Source organism: Alligator sinensis, unplaced genomic scaffold (assembly GCF_000455745.1).
Source record: "Alligator sinensis unplaced genomic scaffold, ASM45574v1 scaffold35_1, whole genome shotgun sequence".
Lineage (NCBI taxonomy): Eukaryota > Metazoa > Chordata > Crocodylia > Alligatoridae > Alligator > Alligator sinensis.
Window position 1 is genome coordinate 622367 of NW_005842340.1, and position 18437 is coordinate 640803.

The 18437-nt window shown below is 42.7% G+C and overlaps 1 protein-coding gene across 1 annotated transcript in view; it reads right to left on the reverse strand.

Moving 5' to 3' along the window:
- Nucleotides 1-18437, reverse strand: part of ANO2 (anoctamin 2) — a 321678-nt gene that overhangs the window by 138367 nt on the left and 164874 nt on the right. The window contains exon 17 of the mRNA XM_025210200.1: nt 5956-6039. Coding sequence (XP_025065985.1) covers nt 5956-6039 — 84 coding nt within the window. The remainder of the gene's footprint in view (nt 1-5955; nt 6040-18437) is intronic.

The following is an 18437-nucleotide window of genomic DNA, read 5'->3' on the forward strand; positions in this document are numbered from 1 at the left end:
ATGTGGCTGGCAGCAGCCGCCAAGAGCCCAGGCTGGTGGTGGTGTGCTGTAACAGGGGGCCTACTTGGGCCGATCTCCGTGGTCCGCCCACCTGTTCTTGGGCCAACCACCCGCCTTCTCGCCCACCACATCTTGATGCTAATTGATTCATTAATTGATGTCAATTAAGCAGGAGGCTACCCATTTTGCTGCCCCGATGCCAGGGGGCGCTCTCTGCAGCTCCTTTCCTCCCCTATACTGCAGCCCTAGCCTCGCAGATGGCATCTTGATGTTCACATAATCACCAGCCCCCACACTGGGCTCCAGAATCCTCCTAACAGGACCCCTCCATGATCCCTCCATTCAGGCGGCCTCTCCGCCTTCATTCAGGCTACCTAGCCCCCCGAAACTATTTTCCCCTCTCGGGTGTGGTCCCACTGGGACCTCTGGCTACCAGCCCTGGCCTACCTCCAGGCCAGTCAGGACCCCAGGCCCCTGGCTCTTGGGTGTCCCTTGCTGTGGGCCCCTGGCCCTTTTGACCATCCTGGTCCTGGCCCCAGCATGGGCCAGTCAAGGGTACTCTCTTGTTCGGGTCAGGTCTCTAGCCCCTCACTCTCTTCCAGGGTCTGCCCTCTGGGCCCTTCACACAAACAGGGTTACCCACCCGGTGGTGGGGGCTAGGGGTTAAGGCGCCCCAACCTGCTTTTCACCGGGGTGGTAACTGGCCTGGCGTTTCCTGGGGGCTCCCGCGCCACTAAGAGCCCCACCAGGCCACCCACTCCCAGCAGGGTGCAGTTTTAGGTCATGCCCAGGACCAGGAGCCTCCTTTCCATCCCCTACAGCTCCTCCCTTACCTCCTGATGATCTCAGCAGCCCTCCGGCCAGGCGATGTTGTTGCCTGCCTCCAGCAGCCAAACTGCCCTGTTTATATAGACAGCTCCTGACTTCAAAATGGCTGCCCTCATCAGGCACCTGATGGCTGACAGCTCCAGGCCCTTAAAGTGGCAGGCACACACAGTGCCCTGCCACATGTGCCGACCAAAATGGCTTCACGTGCCATGCTTGGCACACATGCCGACGGTTGCTGACCCCTGTACTAGATAGTTGTAATTAGGTTATAAAAGCCTTTAAGATGATTCCTTTATTTAATTAAACTTAATAAGGACCTCCCGATAAAAAATCAATGAAGCTAAGTCCTCAAGGCTCACCTTTCTTCTGGTCTGTTAGGAACTTTTCCTCTCTGGAAGGACTGAATTAAATGAAAGACACGATTTGACTAAAGAGGAGAAATCATGCTGGCATTTTTGCAATGCATAAAGAGCATTAATACCATCCAATTTCCTTTCCTTTTCTATGACATTTGAATACATCTTGTAAGTTCACTATATATCATCACATCTTTAAAATATCAGTTCATTCCAATTAACACCTGAACAAACTGTTTTATTTCAAGACTTCATTATGCCGCTTGCATATTTGAAAGGATGTAAAAACAAGAGGGAACGCCAGATTTTACTATTCCCAAGGCTTGTTCCAGGCACACAATCCAAGAGACAAGCCTTTATTTCTTATAAAATTTTCCTGGAGAAATACGTGTAAGTAGCTATTTGCTATCTTGCAAAATGGGCAAGATACAATGCACTATCATAATTTTGTTTGCCAGATCAGCTAAACCCAAAAAGGAAACAGGGTCTGAGCCTTCTCTCCCTGAAATGAATGAGAGACCTTCCAGAGGCTTCCATGGGAGTCGGAGTTTGCTCCAGCTATGTAAGTGTTTGCAGGAACAGGGCCTAATTTCATTTCCTGACACTAATACATTTAAATGGAAAAGGTCAGTACTGCACGTATACAGAGACAAGCTTATCACTGAGAGATTAGAAGTGTCCACAATTTTTTAGTTAATACTACACAAATATAATGATCTCATCATAAACTATTGCATATAAAGTTTTAACCCCACCTCAGATGTTGTAATTTATTAAACAAATTAAACAAGAACCTCAACTGTAGTATATGGAAAACAGCAAAGAAATGATCAGTTGTTTTGTTCTTTTGCTATGACGAATCCATCTGTTCTCTATACGTTACTCTCTTAGCAGAGACATATGCCTGTGTGAACACACACACACATATGCATATATTCTCCATCCACCTTCTCCACATAACCAAAGGGAAAATTTTCTGCTGATTGAATAGACAGCTATGTAAACGTTGGTATAGTAAACATTTACTTATACAGGCCTATCTGAAGTTGACTACAAATATTAATTTAAATGGCTTTGTTGAAATAAACGTTTTCAGAATTAGTCCCCTGGAGTTTGTTATTATTTTTTAAGTGCATGTAATTATTCTTAATGACTACCTTTTTTGTTGTGTTGTTTGCTTGCTGCTTAACCTGAGGCATTTAACATAAATGCTGTAACTTCTTTAACTTTAGATGAGTTTTCTTTTCAAACAATAGCACCTTAGGGTAGTGTTCTATTACTAAATTCACAGCAGTCTGCTGCAAAGTACTCTCTGACCTCACAATTTCTTCCCCATTTTCAATACAATTGATAAAATATTTATTAAAATTGTTTGAACCATGCAGTATGCTGTAGACTGAAATCTTTTTCTTTGCTCATTATGGTAGATTAAATAGTATAACAAGTCTTTGTATACAAGCTATTTTCTATAGCACAAGCCCCATTGGGCAATTAACACTACATCTACAATGCTTTACATCACTCACCTTAATAAGGTTGATATGGAATTTGTTGTTTGGGTAGAGTGACTCATAATGTTTACTAATGAAATGCCTGATGCACAAACTTGCCATATTCAGAAAAATCAACAAAAGCTACATCTTGGAAAAAGAGCTCTGTATACAGGCATCTTCAGATTATACTTCACAGGGGTGGTTACCTGAATGAATTTTCTCTTGCAGTACACTACAAACCCCATAATCATACAAGTACCCCTGTTACTTTTGGTGAGCCTTTGTATGGGAATAAGGTGAGCAGAAATTTCACAACATACTTAACTTTGAATTTAAAAGCTTTGTTTAATTACATTAAAATTATATTCACAGCATCACATGAACAGAGGAATTAATATGTTGGAAATAAACCCATAATCTTATAAAGAACTCTCATGTTCTGAACCAGTGGTTTCTCAATATCCTGTTCCTTGATATCATCTCCATCCCAACAAGGCACAGCTGTTGAGCCAGAGACTTCACAAAAACCCCTGGCTTCACATCAGATAAGCAAACTAGAAATTCTGGACACTGAGACCAAAGAATAGCAAGCATGAGGTGCTGACCATTGACATCATAGAGGCATGTCTCCACATCAAAGCAGCCAGCTAAAGTTGTTGAGTGAGCAACTTTCTAGAGGCCAATGCCTCAATATTAGATTATGGATGAAATATAAGAGAAAGAGACCTCACAGAAACGTGGGTATTCACATAAAACCAAGAAGCTGGAGGTACTGATCCAATAATTTTAGGGAGGCCTCTACCTTGACAGAAGTTCAGTAAATGAGATGGGCCATGCTAGTAATTTGACAAAGCCCTAAACCCTGGCTTCTGCCCAGCAAACTGAAAGTCCTGAGGCAGAGACCTCACAGAAACCTGAGCCTTGACATCAGCCCCTCATACAAACACTGCTGAGTTAATGACCTCACAATGTGTTCCTCCTCAGGAGAAGAAAAACATGTAAGATTAATTTTTTAAACCTATAAAAATTATATAAAATATTTACTCTGCATAAGAAAGATAAATCTCTCAGCCTCAGTTTCTCAGGACCTTCCAAAGCTAAATGTATGTGCAGAATATCCCCTTTCGGTTGATTTCATCTTTTCTTGTTTGGAACAGTACAAAATATCATAGCATAAAACCATCACTTATTCGGCACTGCAAAATGCACACTGTCTCGTATAATTTGGTTTTGATAGGGAGAAAAAGCCATTTTACATTAAATGAGAAGAAATCATGGGGGCAAAAGGATTACATGAAGTAAGAGAGTGACTGTCTGAAAACCATTCTGAAGTTTGGGACATTCGGGGTAGTCTACAGAGTGCTGGATATGCAGACAGTTAAGGTAGCCAAATGAGCAGGATGATAAAGAATAGCCCTGTAAACAGTATTTATCCAGGCTAACTTACCTTCCACTCTTCAGCTGTGGAACATCACACTAACACAGCTCTACGGCTTCTGGTACCCAAATTGGTTCCTCAGAGAAAACTCAGGGACCTAGATATGGTACTTTATTGAAGTCTAGGCAGACCCTAATTCACTTAGGTGCTCTTCCAAATGTTAATCCTTGGGGCATAATTTAGAAATGGCTATAATTTATTTTCTTTATGTTCTGAAATTAAAATACCAATCAGAGATCCAGGGGCATTTGTACACATGATGGGGTTTAGTCCTCAAGGTTATATTCTATGCTCCCTAAATTGAAACAGCAGGTTTTTAACTGAAACTCACTATTTCAATTTTTCCGTCACATTATGATGAGGGACCTGTTCCTTTTTTCTCTTTTTTTTGTTGGAGTCGGAGCCTGCCTGCAGTAGAGGGGCAAACTGCCAGCGGCCCAAGAGGTGCCTGAGCTGCAGGGAGCCCCAGTCCTTCCCTCTGTGGCAGTGGTGCCCCCTGGAGCTGCCTGGGCCCGATTCCTGGCCCAATTAATTTATATTACATTTAAAGGAATTCTGCCCCTGTGTGTGCTTCTGGGTCTTTAAATTGCTTCTCAGACTCTGATCTATACTCTAGCCATAATTAATTTGTTTCTTTTACAATAATTTAATTTCTAATCAAGGATACTAGTGGGATATCCATGCCCTATTTAAACTGGCTAATTACCTTGCTCGGCTCCAACAAAAATGGAATATTTTGCAGCATCAATCATGCACGTATTACTAATTTTCACTCACTTCTAACAAGAGAGAGCTGCACAGCAGCTCCTCTTTTCATCTTTTACAGTGTTTAATTTCTCACTTGGGATACCTAAAGAATTGTTCCATGCCCAATAGAAGAGTTCTCTGGACTTCTGTTTCTGAGCTCCTGTCTGGCAAACCTCCCTGTTCACATTGGGTCAGATCCAATGCCCACTGAAGTGATTGGGAGCTTTTCCACTGACTCCAGAGAGCATTAGGGCAGGCCCATCAAGTGGCAGGTAGCTTTATTAAGCTGTCTGGTTCATTGGCTATGCTTCAAAACCTTAATGGTGATCCATAGGAAAAAGGGATGGTTAAGTTCTTGCCTATGATTCAAAATCAAATTGTTTTGGGCAGACTTGAATTCTGGAGTTATCTCCAGTTGGGACACTGTTTCCTTTCAAAACATAAACATGGTAAAGAGTCTCCTTCATCATTGAAATTAGACATGTTTCTGAATACCTTGACTTAGTTGTCACATGTGGCACACAAAATATAAGCTATGTTTTAGCCAGAACCAATGCAGAGAATCTATAGAGACTTATGAATGCCTGGGCAATAGACCTCAATCAGACTTTTACAAGAAGTGAATGGGAATGAGTACTTGAGTCAGGGAAAACTAAGCACACCTTATAATTTAAACAATATGATACATTTATGTATTTTCTTCCATTTATAAGATGCTGCTATCACTGTCTAGATGTATTTATTATAAAACCACTAGCACAGTATGCCAGTCAGCCAGTTACCTAACATTAATGAAATAACTAAACCAAGGATACTTCAACATTTGTGAAAGTGTCAAACTCCAGATAATTATTTTCACTGTTCATACATTGTTCTCCTCTTTAGACCCTGCACTCCCAGTCCACTATCCTGGAGGGCAGGACACAGAGCAAGCGTAAAGGTGGTTCTAAGAACCTTGCTCAGACTCAGCAAGAGGCAAGTAACATCGATGAGACAGCTTTACAAAATGATCAGTGGAGATATAATGATACAGATATCCATAAGATACAGACCAAATGTAAGTGAAAACTGGAAGCAAATACATGCATCTTACCTCACTTATGCTATCATCTGAATTTTTTTCATTTTTGAGTTTTTTCTGTAGCAGTTTGGTTTCATATTCTGGTCTGGGGTGTTCCTGAAACAAGTCAAAGCAAAACCTGGTTATGGCCAGAAATATTTTAAAAGATGATCCCTTAAAGTAAATCCAAACACCACAAATACATCAAGACACAATTTGTCATCGGTCAGGGAACCATGAAACACAATCAATACACAGTCACAATATTTGGAGATCAAAACACTGGCAGAACACTCAACATTTTATCTACACGGAAACATCAGTCAAACCTTCATATAGTCCTTGATGCATATTTGATGGTGAAAAGGGAGAAAGAACATGTTAAAAATATTATCCATAAAGTTACATACTACAAAAGAAACCACATTCTGCACAAGATAAACAATTTGGTATATGGCAAAGAAGCAATTAAAAAAATGCTTTGAAAGCATAACCTAGATCAATAGCCCTCAACTTCCCCAATCTTCCCATTGTCCACTACATCTACAATCTTTTGTGAGTTGCAGGGGGTTCTGAGATTTGGTTTATGGGACAATTGCTTCAGATTTTTTTTTCAGCCTCTCCTCAAAAGTCATGTCCCTGAGCCCCTCAAACCATTTTTGTTGCCCTCCACTGAACTCTCTCCTATTTTTCCATAACCTTTCTGTAGTGGGGGGGCCCAAAACTGAACACAGTACTACAGATGTGGCCTCACCACTGCTCAGTAGAGAGAAATAATCACTTCCCTTGACCTGCTGGCAACACACCTACCAATGCAGCCCAGTATGCCATTAGCCTTCTTGGGAACAAGGGCAAACTGTTGGCTCATATTCAGCTTATGGACCACTGTAACCCCCAGGTCCTTTCCTGCAGAGGTGCTATCCAGCCAGTCAGCCCCCAGCCTGTACTGATGCATGGGATTATTCTGTCCTAAGTGTAGGACTTTGCACTTGTCCTTGTTGAACCTCATGAGATTTCTTTAGGCCTAATCCTCAAATTTGTCTAAGTCACTCTGAATCCTAGCCCTACCCTCCAGCGTATCTACTAGGGCTGTGCAAAATTTCACCAGGTGTTTCGTTTCAACACTGTTTCGACTCGCTTCGAGCTCAAAACAGTGAAATTGAAACTAAATGACAGGCTTAGAAACAGTCTCGAAACAAAATGAGGGCACTCAAAATGTTTCAAAAGTTTTGAAACATTTCAGGTTTCAAAGCTGGGCTTGCTTGCAGAGAAACAAAAAGTAAGGAGAGAGAGAGGGAAAGGGGGAAGGACTGCTTTGATATTGACTGTGTAGCTGGCCAATAATTGTGATCCTTCCCTGAGGTCCCTTCCAATCCCAGTGCTCTGGGGGAGGGAGAGAAAAACAGCTGTGCCTTAACACACACACACACACACACACACACACACACACACACACACATACACACACGTCACGAGTTTTGCTTGTTAGCAGCTTGCTTAAGATGCAGTTTCCCAGAAATCCCTGCACCTATCTCCTTGAAAGCTGGCAGGCTTCATGGCCTCAGCAGGGGCTTCCATGCCTGCAGTTTTCCTCTGAATCAGGCAAGAAACAACAAAGTTATAGGCAGTTTTGTGATTCCCCATTATAGGCTATAGGTGAAACAGCGAAACAGTTTCGATTAAACGAAACAGAACAGTGGTATCAAAACTAAACAAAACTTGAAATGAAACACTGTCCCATCAAAACAGTGAAACAGAAGTCAAAACAAAATGGTGTTGTTTCACACAGCCCTACTACTCCTCCCAGCTTGGTGTCATCTCCAAACTTGCTGAGGGTACACTCTATGCTATCTTCCAGGTCATTGATGAAGAAATTAAACAAAACCAACCCCAGGACAGACCCCTGGGGCACTCTACTTGATATCGACTGCCAATTAGACATTGAGCCATTGATTATTAACTGCTGAGCCCAATGCTCCAGCCAGTTTTCTATCCACCTTACAGTCTATTCATCCACCCAGTACTTCCTTAGCTTGCCTACAAGAATATTGTGGGAGACCATATCAAAAGCCTTGCTAAAGTCAAGTTATACCACATCCATGGGTCTCCCTACATCCACAGAGCTAGTCATCTCATCACAGAAGGCAATCGGGTTGGTCAGGCAGGCTTGCCCTTGGTGAATCCATGCTGACTGCTCCTAATCACCTTCTTCTCCTCCAAGTACTTAAAAATGGATTGCTTGAGGATCTGCTCCATGATTTTTCCACAGACTGAGGTAAGGCTGACTGGTCTGTAGTTCCCTGGATTCTTCTTTTTTCCTTTCTTAAACATGGGCACTAGGTTTGCCCTTTTCCAATCATTCGGGACCTGTCCTTATCACCATGAGTTTTCAAAAATGATGGCTAGTGGCTCTGCAATCTCATCAGCCAACTTTATCAGCACCCTTAGGTGCATCCCATCTGGCCCCATGGATTTGTATATGTCCAGTTTTTCTAAACAGTCCCTAACCTGTTCTTTCACCACTGTTGGCTGCTCATCTCCTCCCCAAATTGTGCTCCTTGGTGCAGTAGTATGGGAGCTGGCTTTGCCTGTGAAGACTGAGGCGAAAAAGGCACTGAGCACTTAAGCCTTTTCTGCATCATCTGTCACAAGGTTTCCTACTTCATTCAATTAAGGACCCATGCTTTCTGTGATCCTCCTCTTGCTACCAATATACTTGTAGAAACCCTTCTTGTTACCCTTCGCATCCTTTGCTAGCTGCAACTGCAATTGCACTTTGGCCTTCCTGATTTGGCTTTATATTGTCAAAAAATCTAACAAGGAACTAATCATATGTTCTCTCTTGTCACAAAACCTAACAAGAAACTAATCATATTTTAGTCATTGTTTTAATACAAATTGCTTGCTTTTGGCAAAAGGCTGCATGAAGGTGATAGTGGTCATCCTCATGAAAGTGCAAGGAGAGATAGAACACTGTAGGAGCATAGAAAAACAGGACTAGAAGAGCTCTCATGAGGCTATCTAGTTCAAGCTCCTGATCAAGACAGGGTCATCCTTGTCTAAACCATCTCACTGAATGCTTCTTTGAGCATTCCCACAACAAACCATACAGGAACAGCCACACTTGGTTCTACCTACTGTTGTTTTTATCACTCATTAATGACATTTCCAAGTCATTGTTTTCTTAAATGATACAACACTTGTTGCACAGGCAAGTGACTACACATTTTCATTTTCAGTTATATTAAATTAATGCTGTCACATCTTCTTGGACTCTATGAAAGTGTCTGTGTCTATGGCTCATATGCAGAAGATATCTGCCTTCTGCTGCTCAGAAAATCTATAGCTAAAACAACAGAAATCTGTGCTTTGGAGTAAGTGGTTATGACCAAGGATTATCCCGGAACTTTTAGTTCAGGTGCTAGAAATGGCAATAGACATGCAGTGTATTAAAGAACTTTACGCCAAGAAACTGGAAATGGCCTACTGGGCCACTGAGTACAGTCTCCTGTGGTCAAAGGTAATCATTAACCAAAGGAATCCCCTGAAACACTACCTCAAACCTTTATCCATACCAACAAGGCACAATATCTGAAGCATTGAGAACATCCAATGCAGGTGAGCCCAGGGTAGACAAGAGCACAATAAATATCCTGCCATTGTGGCAAAAGAAAAGTAGTTGATTAATACACACTCAAAAGATGTTCAAAAAAGATCATGCACATACTACAAAGGAAGGCAAAACCCCTACATGCCAATCTGGGTTAGGGAGGAATTTTTTTCTGCCCCTAAATTTGTTGATTGGTACAATGCTAAACAGAAAAGCAAGAGGCTATAGCTAGGAGCCTATGCATTTTCTATAGCTACCCAGCACATCAGCACATCCTAATCAAAAGTTTTAGCTGTGGCCTATGCCCCACTGCCTCAAAGGAAGTAAAAAAGATACCTCCAGAAGTCAGTAACATTCATGATGGGGGGAAAAAAACTCCTTCCTTCCTGGTCCCAAGTGGCAACCAGCAAAGCCTAACACTTGGCATTATCAGATGCTTTCCAACCTGGGGACCACAAACATGTGACTCCACATCTCAAACACTGACTGGTGGGGCAGAACTCCCTGTCCTATCATATCATCCTTTCCAAAAACATGTCCAGTTTAATCTCAAAGAGGTGCAGGTTCCTTGCCTCATACCACTTGGCTCGGAAGACCATTTCAAAACTTGACTCCTCTGATGATAAGAAACCTTCTTTGAATGTGGCAACTTTTTCCATGCTTCTAAATTCTTCCAACTTCTACAGTAATAGAATTGTTAGCAAATACAGCTGGGAAAATCCCTCTAGAGCTGGACAGTAAAGCTTGCTTCACTTTTCATTCACCAGATCTCATCCAAGCCCACCTCCAGCAGCAGGACAAGCAGTGGCAGTATTAACTGCCATGGGTGCCTGAGCTGCTGTGTTGGTTTAGGAAGCTGCAGGAATTAACACTGCTGTTGCTTGCACCACTGCCACCAAAACATATCTCCAACAAGGCTCTATACCGGGGTGGACAATTGTTTGGGCCTGCAGGCAACATAGGAAGTTTTATTAAGATGTCACAGGCCGGGTCAGCAGGCACTTTCTCACTAAAACTCCCTATGTAGGATGTGGACATGGGCAGGTTGGGAGCAGTGTTCAGGAGCAGGAGGGGCAAGTGAGGCCAGGGTCATGGGGATGGGTCATAGGGTGGTGACAGCATGGGGCTGGGGCCTGGGGCAGAGCTGCAATCTGCTGCCCACATGCCCCTACAATGGGCACAGATTCTGCAGGCAGGGGCATACAGGGAACAGATCATGGCTCTGCCCCAGACAGAGCCCTGCCCTGTCACTGCTCCAAGATCCCTGTACTAGCCCTGGACATAACTCCTCACCTGTGTGGCTGCACACTCTGCCTGCACAGGTCCCGAACAGTTTCTATGGAGACTCCAGGATCTTGGGATGGTGACAGTGCGGGATCAAGGCTGGGGCAGAGCCACAATGTGCTCAGCGCCTGTCCCTGCCCACAGAACCAGGACTCTGCCTCAGCACCAATCATAGCCCCTTACTGTCACCAGCCCAAAACCCTGGGGACTCCATGGAGACCAGTCGGGAGCCACACGGACAGAGTGCCTCCACCCGGCAGAGATCCCTGCCCACACATTTCCCAGAAGGAAGGATCAACTAAGCCTAAACAATTCTTGACAGATGTTGATCAAACTTGTTCTCCAGAACCTTCAGTGATTGAATTTCCACAGCCTCCCTAGGTGATCTATTCTAGTGCACAGCAGTTGTACAGTTCTCCCTAATGCCTAACCTAAATTCTTCTTGTTGCTATTTATCCCCCTGCTTTACATATGACACATTAGGGTGTTCTCGAGGTGTGAGAGCAATATGCTTTGCAGCTGTGTGACAGAGTTCTTTGTGTGGTTTAAGGAAAGGTTAGAGATGGGGTGATATGGGGTGGTTTGGATAGGAATGATCCTGCCTTGAGCAGTGGTCTGGACTAAGTGACAACCTGAGGCCCCTTCCATTCCAGTTTCCTATGATTCTAAGTTTAAAGAGGGAAAGATGGGGACAAAAAAAGAGATCAATGATGGAAAGTATGGAGATGAAACTTGTTTCATGAGAAAAGTTAGCAAATAAGCTTTTGAGGCGTCTGGCACCCCTTATCAGGCCGACTAAACATTCTTTCTTCTAAATAAGGCAATTTGGACTATCTGGGACAGCTGCAAAAGGCCAGAGCCATTGCCAAAATTTTTGTTAAATGGAAGACAGGGAGAGGAACAAATGAGAGCAGGAGTAAACAATTACACTAAAATCAAGACAAAAACCCAGAGATCTCGAAGGTACTTTTCATTTTGTATATGCCTTTTGTTAATTTTGGGGCAAGCTTTGTTAAATTTTGCTATTAAATCAGTTGTCAAGGTAAAAGATTCTGGTGTCCTTGTGTCTTCAAGTTGTGGATCCACACCTGGACTGGAAACTTCTCTCATATATTTTTATAGACTCTGTTGAGGCTGATAGAATGGGAGGAATATATTCTTTTCAAGAGTACATTACATGTAATAGTGCATACGTGCTATAGATTTTGGGAAGTTTGAGCCTCATTCTGATTTTTTTTCTATACTCATGCAAATGAGGAATAGTGCTACGCTTCAGAGTAAAAACAAGTGCAATTCAGAATTAAGTTCTTTGTCTGAAAATGGGAAGAACTTTTACAGTTCAGATAATAAGCTAGAAATAGCTATGATGACTTGAGGAAGGCCAAATGTCCATGTAGGGATAACTATGAATCCTATGATGCTGGCAGTGTGCCAATACAGCTGCCAAATGCTTATTGACAACCATGTGAGCCAAGGTACTGTGAGGCCAAATGAAAGCTCAGAGTGGAAAATAAGATTTCCCATCCCTGAGAACAGAGAGACAAATCCTGGAATTTTACTCAAGCAAAACTCTCATTGACATAGTGGGAGTTTCATCTGAGAAAGTTTGACACCAGAATTCTTGCCCCAAATAAGTCAGTAGCTGACAGTGATGAAAGAACAGGTTAGGGTATATATAGAAAAGCTGGATGTGTACAAGTCCGTAGAGGCCAAGCACAATGCACTTGAGGGTGCTGAGGGAGTTGGCGGATGTGATTGCCAAACCACTGGCTATTATCTTTGAAAATCCATGGCATTTGGGAGAGGGCCTGGATGACTGAAAAAGGGAAAATATAGTGCCTATCTTAAAGAAAGGGAAGAAGGAGGATCTAGCAAACTACATACTGGTCAGCTTCACCACAGTCTCTGGAAAAATCATGGAGCAGATCCTCAAGGAATCCATTTCTAAACACTTGGAGGAGAAAAAAGTGTTTAGGAACAATCAGCATGGATTCACCAAGGGCAAGTCATGCCTGACCAGCCTAACTGCTTTCTATGATGAGATGACTGGATCTGTTGGTGTGGGAAGAGCAGTGGATGTGATATACCTTGACTTTAGCAAGGTTTTGAAATGGTCACCCACAACATTCTCACAAGCAAGCTAAGGAAGTCCAGGTTGGATGAATGGGCTGTAAGGTGGGTAGAAAACTGGAGAATCATCAGGTCCAAAGGGTAGTAATCAATGGCTTGACGTCTAGCTGGCAGTTGGGATCAAGTAGAGTGCCTTAGGGGTTAGTCCTGGGCATGGTTTTGTTCACTATCTTCATCAATGACCTGGAAGATGGGATGGATTCCACCCTCAGCACTCAGGCAGTCCCCCAATCAAGATGAAAACTTGGAATGGACAGAAAGAGCAAACACAGCTGATCTCAGCTATGAATGGTTTATTGAAAACAAAGTAAGAGTAAGCCTAAAATCCATGCATTTCTTGGGATGCTGGGACAGATTCTCATTTCATTAAGGCCCCCTTTACACTGCTTTGGCAGTGGAATTCATGCCCACCCAACGGCCCTTATCCACTGGCAGGACATAAGGAATCATAAGTATAAGGTCTGCCATAGGTGACACATAGGGAGGCACGGGGAGGGGTGGGGGGGAGAATGCACCCCTCCTGAGATTGGCCCTTGCTAACTGGAGAGCGGGGAGCGCTGTCCATCCCCCTTCTGGTTTTGCCAGAGGCGCTTCTAGTTTTGCCATTGGCGCTTCTGGGATCGGCAATCAGCCACAAGGAGACCCCCCCAGCCCCTTTGGCGATCAGCCGCTGGTGCCCCCCCCACCCTCCAAAGTCAGGAGGCACCAGTAGCCCATGAGGTCTGTCATCATTCTAGTCCCAAGATCTGGAAGCAGTTATGCTTGACTGGTAAAAAATGGGGGAACTTATTTGAATAGTACTTCACATTGCATACTGCTAACAAAATATACGGGAGGGTAGAAGACAAAAGTCATTATGGAAAGTGGTCCCCCCCTACCAAAAATATTGCAAAGCAAACAGTAATCTAAAGTGAAAGGCATAATTCATTAAATTAGTTCCACAGACACATTAAGGAAATTCATCAGGAGTTTTCCATCTGGTGCTTCACACTGAACTGTGTACAGTTTCATTGTCTGGTTCAAATGATGGCTTTTAAGATCAAGCTTGCTATTCACAACCTTGCATGGGCATTTGGGAGGCATCAGAGAGGAGGCTGATTTATAAAATCTGGCCTCAGATTGGATACTCCCATAAAGAGGATCTCACGAGATAGCATCAAATAAGTAGCCCAAAAGTGTTGCTGCTGTTACAGTACTCTGCAGGCCTGAGACATTCACTAAGAGAATATAGAATCTTTTATTTCTTGATCAACCACTCAAATCCACTGAGAGGAACTGCAGATTATAAGTAATCTTGTGGAATCTGTAACAAGCATGACTCCTCCATGCATCTCATCTAGAAACAGATTATATTCCATTTATTCAGTGTGTAAATGGACCAAGTGATTCCTATTCTACCCTGCTTGATGCCCTGAAAAACACTTAACGCAATTAATGAAAAAGGTGAAAGGATCCTCCTCCCCCGCCTCCTTATCCTGACACATAAACAATCTATTAGAATATTGCAGCAGTGGACTGACATGTAGGATAATTTTTAATGTATTTCATTGCTTGGGTATATATGAAATATATGAAATATTAGCCTTATCTTAGTAAATGTCTATGTATGTAACTAGTATGATTGTTATTTACTTGTACCAACATCTTATCATGGGCCAGAACCCCATCGTCTCAGGTGCTGCAAAAACGCACAAAAAAATCATGCATTCCTTTGACCAAGGATCTGACAAAATACTATGAACTATTTTTTAAAGTTGCGTTGTTTTTTCCTTCTCCTTCACTATAGTGCTTCCCTTTATCATTTGATAATTTGTAGTAGCCAAAGCACTCCCTCTGTTTCTGGAATATTCTTCTGGAAGTATTTAAGATTGAGTGCATTTTGGAGAGGTTTTATTTTTACTGTTCTTATATAAAGTACATACAATAAATATATCTTGGGATTCTTTAAAACTGAACTAAAATAGCTGCCTCACAAATCAGAGTATTGTTTTTAAGGTCAGACATCTTGTGACTGACCAAGGCTAGAAAATAAAACCTTATCCCATTAAAAAGGGGTATTTCTCAGTTTTTTCCAAGTGGACTAAAGCTTCCTTTTTTCTAACTAAGATGTGCTTCGTTAGACATCAGACCTTCAATCTGTCGTTGGTTCAAGACTAAACATTGCCCATCCAGAAAGACCTTCTAACAACTCTGTAATTTAAAGTGAAGGGCAAGTGGGAAAGAATTTTCACATGTGGGAAGGAAAGCAACATTTTGGCTAGGGGCAGACATTCAAAAAGCCTGAGCCTGAACTGATTCAATCTTTGCAGGTTAGTCTAACCTGGCCAAGTTAAATCACCTTGTAACTGTACAGACATCCCAGACATGCAGGCACATGCCTGCAGTGGCTCAGGCTAGAAGATCAGGGGCACTAGAGCAGCCCTCCCTTCCCTTGTACAATATTGAGCTGAGGAGGGATGTGGCCAGACCCCAACAGGACACTCTGATTAGCCCAGCAGAGAATTGTTAACAGTGTTTATCTCATGTTTATCTACCTCATATTTATCACCCCATTAAGAACACAACAAAGGGATATTACCAGCTATCTGTTGATTTTACCTGTTGATTCAGCATGGAGCATAGCCAGCATGTGGTCTGCTAGCTAATATACAGACACCTCTCGGCAAGGCAGAGGGGAGTGGGAAATTCCTGCTTAGCAGGGAGTGGTGAGGGGGAGATGGGAAGCATGAGCAGGCAGTGGTGAGGGTGGGGGGGAGGAGCAAACACCTCTTCTTAAACAGCTTTTCCAAGGAAGGACATTAAGCTACCTGTTGATTACTCCAAAAAGCCTGTCTGCCTTGGTCATTTCCCACAGCATGAACTATACCCAGGATGTGGTTTGCTAGCTAATGCTGAGGTGTCTGTGTAAAGCAGAGGGGATGGAGGAATAATCCCTGCTTAGCAGGGAGAAGCCAGGCAGATCCTGCTGTTCCTGCAAGTCACTGCTGAGTGGGAGCCAGGGCGTAGAGGGGAGGGGCCAGCCCTGCTGTAGAGCAGAGAGCCCCACCCAGCCCAGAGAGCATGCTGGGATGCTTAGGGTGTCTGGTTTATCTTAAACCAGCAAAGGGCCTTAGGCAGACATTGCATAAACCGGTTTGAGCCAAATCAGTTAAGTCTGATACTACATTCAACCAGGTTTATCTCAACCCGGTTTCAGCCATTTTCAAACTAGTTTATGCGTACTGAACATCTGTTCTGTTACAGGTTTAAACCAGTTTCTGATCACTTAAACCAGTTTATATGTCATCTCTGTCCCTAGCTTTTAAGATCGTTGCTTTTAAAGCTGTTCAGAGGTTTGGAATTTGAACAGCTTTAAAAGGTTTATTCATTCATTCCACATTTGTGGAATGAATGAATAAGCAGAGCACACAGGAGCCTATCAAAGGTAAATGTTAAATTAAATTTACCATAGTAACTATAACTAATCACATGGATAGTATTACCACAAATACTCGTAACTTCTGAACTACTTCTATCCTGCACCTCATACTCCTCACCTATGTTTTTCCCACCCATCCATCTTCAGTTGGCCTACTGCTCGGATTCCAGACCTCTAATCCCCTATACAACAAGTACTATTTTATTTTAAAAATGGCACAAAACTATTTCCAATTTTTTCCAATTGTGAAATCCTCCCTCTCTTCCCCAAAACACATTCTTTTGATTCACGCCAGGGGCAAGAGTCAGAAAAAGGAAATGAATAATCCTAGCCCTAGGATTTGAATAGGTGGCTTTAGCTATGACTCCCCGTTATGCTTTCTCTAAATTTGTTTCTAGATCTAGTAGCTCAAAAGAGGATTTGAAATGAGACTTTATTATCTATGGAATGAATGTTAGGTTAATTTTTCTGAAGTCTCTGGTATTCTCTTCTTGTAAGGTCTTTACAATTAGGATCTGTGATTTTATGGTATCGTGACATAGCAGCTACTGAATAACTGCAATGAAGAGAGCTAAAAGAAAGACCAAAAATTATTCACACAAAGATACCACAAATATTTTGACCAACAATTATACTGGATAAATCACAGGGAGGTTTTTATATGGAAGTCAAATATAGAAAAAATAGTAAAGTTTATCTAATAAATTACTATGATTTCCCTATTTATTTCTAAGACAAACACATACACATATACTCTTTTGGCTAGTAGTGAATAATGTGAGCTCATCCCAAACTCATATCAATAAAATCTTATCCCACGGCACATCATCACATATTCTATATAGGTGTGGTGTGGGATAGAGATTTTATTGGCTTGAGTTTGTGATGACCTTGCATTATTCACAAGTAGCCATGTGTGCATGAGAAATAAAGAACCATATATACACCATTGCTCTGTGGCCATATAGAGCAAAACAGTCTAAAAAAAAGTGGCATCATGAGCCTATATAATTTTTTCCCACAAAATATTGAGTACATAAACATTTTCCATTTTATTTGCATAGAAAATACAGTTAAGCCAGGCTGCCACTGATTTAAATAACATAAAGTAGCATTTGCATAATACCACATCGTGAAAAATTTTCCTTCTTGAAAGGTACTTTAATTTCAGAAAAACTTTCATTGCTTTTAAAATCTGTATACATAAGAAGTTATTCTAGAATAAACTATTTCTGAAAAACTCCCTCTGTGGCCAACCGTGCACCCAAAAGAAGAGAAAACCAGAATAGCTATATCTATTTAAATGCATGCCTTACTTAAATCTGAATTAAATTTCTGGTGGTGACAAGCTCTTCATGAAATTAAATATCATAGAAATTAGAATAATAGAAATTGAGGACTGGAAGAGTCCTTGAAAGATCTTTGAGTCCAGCCATCCTGCTCTGGGCAGGAATACTGCTGAGATCAAATGATCCCAGCAAGATGTTTGTCCAGTTTCCTCTTGAAGACTTCCAAGGTTGGGACTGCACCATCTCCAGAACCAGCCCATCCTATCCTGTGAAACCTGCAGCCACAGGGGGGCCAGCAGACAAGGCCCCCCCTGCAGCCATGAACCATAAGCAGTGGAAGTGGCAGGCTAACAGGGCTGAGCCGCCCCAAACAGAGGGCAGCAGCAGGCACAGCTTTAGGGGAGCCCAGAAATGGGAAGCTGCAGCAGGGAGGGAGGGGTGCAAATACCCAGATACCCTGCACTTGCATCCAGCACCGCAGCTAGCCCAGTTGCATGCAGGCAGATAAGTTTCTTTTAATCTTCTTTCTTTAACACCCTAGGCTTGGAGGGTGGGGTCAAATTGAGACCCCCCACAGTGCAGAAGAAAGTGGAGTATGGGCAGGGTGAATCATTTACCCCTGCCCCACTCTCTGCTGCACTATGGGGATTGTCCCATGACCCAGCCTGGGCCCCATTCACCATGAATGGGGCCCCAGCCAGGCCAGGTCATGGGATAATCAGAGCCTGGCAGCTCATCCAGGCAGCAGGTGAGTGGGTCCCACCACTGCACACACCACAGGGAG